The sequence below is a fragment of the Amblyraja radiata genome, chromosome 1, assembly GCF_010909765.2.
Source record: "Amblyraja radiata isolate CabotCenter1 chromosome 1, sAmbRad1.1.pri, whole genome shotgun sequence".
Lineage (NCBI taxonomy): Eukaryota > Metazoa > Chordata > Chondrichthyes > Rajiformes > Rajidae > Amblyraja > Amblyraja radiata.
In genome coordinates, this window is record NC_045956.1 from 38898812 (window position 1) to 38905451 (window position 6640).

Genomic DNA, 6640 nt, shown 5'->3' on the forward strand with positions numbered 1-6640 from the left:
TAATTTCAGCCTCTTCTGTTACACAATGAAGATAAAACATTCAGCGGTGTGCAAGAGGAAGTATGGAGATTTTAATTATAAGCATTAACTGCTAAGTTCTAAAGTGATGAATGCATTGGATGACAGATAAGAGCAAATAAGAGGAAATAGGATGGTCTAACAAATTATATTGGAAAATTGCTTTGGAATGGCAAGTATCACAATTAAACACCACAAGGTTGGTTGGTTCTGTTGAAAACATTGGTGCAGAATGTCCTTTGATGCCATCCTTGACCGGTGGCAAGTCTATTAGTTATCACTATGAAGAAACAAGGAACGGCAGATGCTGGTTTACGAAAATAGACACAGTACTGGAGTATCTCAGTAGGTCAGGCAGCATCCTTGGAAAGCATAGATAAGTGACGTTTCAGATCACGACCCTTCTTCAGACTGAGAGTGACTCATTAGGCAGCAATAGAGATACTGCCTTACACCACCAGAGACCCGTGTTTGATCTTGACTACAGGTGCTGTCTGTACGGAGTTTGTCATTCTCCCTGCGGCCATGTGGGTTTCCTCCGGGTCTCAGGTTTCCTCCCACATTCCAACGACTTGCAAGGTCTTCTGTAAATTTGCCCTGGTGTGTAGGATAGAACTAGTGTATGGGTGATCGCTAGTTTGCGCAGTCTCTGTGGACTGAAGGGCTTGTTGCCACACTCTATCTCAAAACTAAACGCAACTAAATTATGACTTTGTTTCCATTATATTTGTTTACCTTTCCCAGCAAAGAATCATCATGAGAAGAAAATCTGCATGACATTAAAGTTGCAGCAAAAACTAGGATATATCTGCCACAAACAAAATTATAATGTTGTTATGAATAATTTGTTGAGACATGTTTAAAGCTCCAACACTTTTTTGTTTACATTTTCTGGGTAGATCCAGCAAAGAAAAAAAAACGAATTAAAAATGCGGTAAAGAACAAATGTGCAAAATGATTTGACACATTCAGGATCATTGGTATGAAACTGCAAAGCCTAATACAAACAAGCTGATTAAAACATGCATAAGACATTTGAAGATCTTACATTATTTATTTAACTAGCACGAAATGTCTGTTATTTATATTGCACAATGCAATTTAAATCGATTTTCATTTTAATGGCAGATCACCACACGCAGATGCAGTTCCCATTTTACGCAAATGTGCTAAGTGGTACAGTGGCGCAGCTGGTAAAACTCTTGCCTCCTCGCACCTTGCCCCCGAGTTCAATCCTGCCCTTGGGTGCCATTTCATGCATAATTTGCACTTCTCCCTGTGAGCATGTGGGTTTCCAATCAGTGTTCCAATCTCCTCCCATATCCCAAAAACATGCAGGTTTGTAAGCTGTCCAAAAGGGAACTGCAGATGCTGGAATATCGAAGGTACACAAAATTGCTGGAGGAACTCAGCGGGTGCAGCAGCATCTATGGAGCGAAGGAAATAGGCGACGTTTCGGGCCGAAACCCTTCTTCAGACTGATGGGGGGTGGGGAAAGAAAGAAGGAAAAAGGGGAAGAGGAGGAGCCCGAGGGCGGGCGGATGGGAGGGTGGGAGGAGACAGCTAGAGGGTGAAGGAAGGGGAGGGGACAGCACAGGCTAGCCAAATTGGGGGAATTCAATGTTGATGCCATAGGGGCGCAAGGACCCCAGACGGAATATGAGGTGCTGTTCCTCCAATTTCCGCTGTTGCTCACTCTGGCAATGGAGGAGACCCAGGACAGAGAGGTCGGATTGGGAATGGGAGGGGGAGTTGAAGTGCTGAGCCACCGGGAGGTCATGTAGGTTAAGGCGGACCGAGCGGAGGTGTTCGGCGAAACGGTCGCCCAACCTACGCTTGGTCTCACCGATGTAAATTAGCTGACATCTAGAGCAGCGGATGCAGTAGATGAGGTTGGAGGAGATACAGGTGAACCTTTGTCGCACCTGGAACGACTGCTTGGGACCTTGAATGGAGTCGAGGGGGGTGGTGATGGGACAGGTGTTGCATTTCTTGCGGTTGCAACGGAAAGGGCCGGGGGTGGGGGTGGTGCGGGAGGGAAGGGAAGAATTGACGAGGGAGTTGCGGAGGGAGCGGTCTTTGCGGAAGGCAGACATGGGGGGAGATGGGAAGATGTGGCGAGTGGTGGGGTCACGTTGGAGGTGGCGGAAATGGCGGAGGATTATGTGTTGTATTTGCCGGCTGGTGGGGTGAAAGGTGAGGACCAGAGGGACTCTGCCCTTGTTGCGTGTGCGGGGATGGGGAGAGAGAGCAGTGTTGCGGGGTATGGATGAGACCCTGGTGTGAGCCTCATCTATGGTGGCGGAGGGGAATCCCCGTTCCCTGAAGAACGAGGACATTTCCGATGCCCTGGTATGAAATGTCTCATCCTGGGAACAGATGCGGCGTAGGCGGAGGAATTGGGAGTAAGGGATGGAGTCTTTACAGGGGGCAGGGTGGGAAGACGTGTAGTCCAGATAGCCATGTGAGTCAGTGGGTTTATAATGTATGTCGGTCAGGAGTCTGTCCCCTGCGATGGAGATGGTGAGGTCAAGGAATGGTAGGGAAGTGTCGGAAATCGTCCAGGTGTATTGGAGTGCCGGATGGAAGTTGGTGGTGAAGTGGATGAAGTCAGTCAGTTGTGTGTGGGTGCAGGAGGTGGCACCAAAGCAGACGACTGCTTTGGTGCCACCTCCTGCACCCACACACAACTGACTGACTTCATCCACTTCACCACCAACTTCCATCCGGCACTCCAATACACCTGGACGATTTCCGACACTTCCCTACCATTCCTTGACCTCACCATCTCCATCGCAGGGGACAGACTCCTGACCGACATACATTATAAACCCACTGACTCACATGGCTATCTGGACTACACGTCTTCCCACCCTGCCCCCTGTAAAGACTCCATCCCTTACTCCCAATTCCTCCGCCTACGCCGCATCTGTTCCCAGGATGAGACATTTCATACCAGGGCATCGGAAATGTCCTCGTTCTTCAGGGAACGGGGATTCCCCTCCGCCACCATAGATGAGGCTCACACCAGGGTCTCATCCATACCCCGCAACACTGCTCTCTCTCCCCATCCCCGCACACGCAACAAGGGCAGAGTCCCTCTGGTCCTCACCTTTCACCCCACCAGCCGGCTAATACAACACATAATCCTCCGCCATTTCCGCCACCTCCAACGTGACCCCACCACTCGCCACATCTTCCCATCTCCCCCCATGTCTGCCTTCCACAAAGACCGCTCCCTCCGCAACTCCCTCGTCAATTCTTCCCTTCCCTCCCGCACCACCCCATCCCCGGGCACTTTCCGTTGCAACCGCAAGAAATGCAACACCTGTCCCTTCACCTCCCCCCTCGACTCCATTCAAGGTCCCAAGCAGTCGTTCCAGGTGCGACAAAGGTTCACCTGTATCTCCTCCAACCTCATCTACTGCATCCGCTGCTCTAGATGTCAGCTAATTTACATCGGTGAGACCAAGCGTAGGTTGGGCGACCGTTTCGCCGAACACCTCCGCTCAGTCCGCCTTAACCTACATGACCTCCCGGTGGCTCAGCACTTCAACTCCCCCTCCCATTCCCAATCCGACCTCTCTGTCCTGGGTCTCCTCCATTGCCAGAGTGAGCAACAGCGGAAATTGGAGGAACAGCACCTCATATTCCGTCTGGGGTCCTTGCGCCCCTATGGCATCAACATTGAATTCCCCCAATTTGGCTAGCCTGTGCTGTCCCCTCCCCTTCCTTCACCCTCTAGCTGTCTCCTCCCACCCTCCCATCCGCCCGCCCTCGGGCTCCTCCTCTTCCCCTTTTTCCTTCTTTCTTTCCCCACCCCCCATCAGTCTGAAGAAGGGTTTCGGCCCGAAACGTCGCCTATTTCCTTCGCTCCATAGATGCTGCTGCACCCGCTGAGTTCCTCCAGCAATTTTGTGTACCCCAGGTTTGTAAGTTAATTGGCCTCTGCAAAATTGCCCCAAATGTGTAAGAACTGGGTGACACAGTGGGATGGATAACATACAACTTGTGTGAAAGGGTGACTGGTGGTCAGCGGGAACCTGGTAGGCTGAAGGGTCTGTTTCCATGCTGTACCTCTAATTTAATTGATCGATAGTAAAGGGAAAAATGGGTAACATGTCAAAGATTATGGGGAGAAGGCAGTAGAATGGACTTGAGAGGGAAAGATAGATGAGCCATGATTGAGTAAACTCAATGGACCGAATTCTGCTCCTATGACTTATGGAATTGTTTAACACCTTACATTATGTAACATATGTAACAGCAAGTTATTGACAACTTGAACAGTTTACTAAAGAGTTAAAAATGCCTTGGCCATAAACAGAAACTTTGATGATTATTAATTGGATATTTGTGAGATTTTCCCATGCATAAGTTAACTGCTGGACTTCCTCATTCAAAATAGCCTCTTTCAAGTTACTCCAACAACAGTATTTTAATTCTGGGTTTCCTTGAGCTCTTTCATCAGTTATAGTGGATAAGAAGTCAAGATTCCTTCAAACTTCAAATAACACCTCTCCCCATAAATCAGTGCCCCCCTTCCCCACAATGTCCCAGCAGTGTACATGCTCCAGTTGACCAATACATTAATTGGAGGAATCAAAAGGATTCAAAATAAAATCAGTCACCCTAACCAGCAATCCTAAATCATAAAGACCAAATGTCCGAGTTGAGTAGCTATCATAACTACTTTTTACATTGAAGATTACACTGTGCAAAACCTTCATGATCAGCATTGTATGAACAATTGTGTTAATGACTGTCTTAGTACCCCGTTCCGGCTTTTCCCCCACATCCCTTGATTCCCTTAGCCCTTAGAGCTAAATCTAACTCTCTCTTTAAAACTTGTGACAATAGAGAATCGTTGAACCATTGAACATTAGCTGTAGTAATCTCCGCAGGGACACACGTGGACCTCACCTGCAGAGTCCATACCTGGGTAAAAGAACACCAGTTGCTATGGGTCATTCCAGGTGGGTGATTCCAGGTGAAATTGGGGTTGTGAAACATTAGGGTGCTCAACACTCACAGCTGAGCCCTCAAAACAGTGCCACCCTCTTCAAGCCCGGATAAATTGTAAGCAACTATTTGAAGGGGCGGCATGTGAGGTCGAAAATGATTTGTCGACGTTTCGGGTCGAAACCATGCATTCTGTAACTCCGTCAGATTGTGTGATAGAAGTATTTATCACCAGCACAATGCATGTATGCTTAAAAATTCCGACACAATGCTACTGCCATCCTTATCTCTGGAATTCTATGCAACACGTTTATCGCATTTAAGTTTGAACATAATATCACTATAGGGCACAGACGCTTAACTTTCTTCCTATGGTGGAATGTTAAGAGCCACAGACTTATAACAAAGCGGAGATTGCTCACGCCTGATGCTTTGCAGTTCGTACATCGCGGCACACTGCCAATCCACAAACTTTTTGGGACTCCGGTGATCTTCCTATAACATCTCAGCATCACTAGCTCTGATCAAGCCTTCTCGAGTTTAAAAAAAATCACAAAGAGCGAGCGAGCGAGCGAGCACAGAAGTTTGGAGTAAGCTCTGCAAAAGTTTGGTTAGTGGAGTATAACTCACCGAACAGCGACAGGATGCCGCAGGCAGCCCACATCGCCAGGGCCATTGGCACCGTGCCGGTGTGTTGCAGGATCCCCTTGGGAGAGATGAAGATCCCGGCGCCGATGATCGTCCCGATTATAATGGATATGCCTCTCAACAGATTCACCTTCTTCTTCAAAACCACTGTCTCCTCACTGCTTTGACTTGGTTGCAGTGAGTCCGCCTTGGATCCACAGGTGTCCGGGTTGAAGTCGTCTCCCCCGTAGATGACCGGTACGGGACTAGTAGACATCTTTCGGTAACCTTGACTCACTCTACGGGCTTTTCCTTTGATCTCTAGGACGCTGATCCCTCTGTCCTGGATACCGTACTGCAGGAATGAAGGCAGGTGTGCGTGGCTTAAATTAACTTCTTGCTAACGTTGTTCATTTCACTGTTGATAATCTGCGCGTCCTATGTGTGCGTGTGTGTGAGCCCCACGTGCATGCGTGTGACCGTCTCTGTACATCTGAAAGTGTCAGCATCAGCCGATGTGTACATCAGTCTATGTGCCTTCCTCCTGAGTGCCACACTTTGGCTTCCGCCTACTTTCGTGCAAACAAACGTCTGATTGATGTCACCATTCAGGATGCGTTGCATCAGCCAGAATACAATGAGTTACAATTACCGAGAACGTTATTGTGCCCACGCAGCTTGGGGGGGAGGGGGGATATATACTTCGCTTAGCAATACTTACAAACATGTTTAAAAAACATCCAGCCTTGTTTCCCATATCTCTGACTTATGTAAGTTAGAGTTATTCCAACCTCCAGCTACCCAAACAGTATGTGATCCCACATCAATTATTGCCAGTGCATTTCCAAATTTTCACTGACCTACATTAGCTCTCAGTATCCTGCCAACTCCAATTGAAAAATGTCACTCCTTTGTTGAAATATTTCTTAGCCCTTGTCATTCCCTGTCATGTAACTTTCTCCAATTCAAAAATTGCCCTTTATCCCCTATCACTCCCTACACACATATTGGAGGGTAATTTTTTGTGCACCAT

At 48.0% G+C, this 6640-nt stretch overlaps 1 protein-coding gene across 1 annotated transcript in view; it reads right to left on the bottom strand.

The window, feature by feature from the left end:
- slc7a11 (solute carrier family 7 member 11) overlaps nucleotides 1-6258 on the bottom strand; it is a 187933-nt gene extending 181675 nt beyond the window's left edge. The window contains exon 1 of the mRNA XM_033020694.1: nucleotides 5611-6258. Coding sequence (XP_032876585.1) covers nucleotides 5611-5884 — 274 coding nt within the window. The 5' untranslated portion in view covers nucleotides 5885-6258. The remainder of the gene's footprint in view (nucleotides 1-5610) is intronic.
- Nucleotides 6259-6640: the final 382 nt, after the last annotated feature.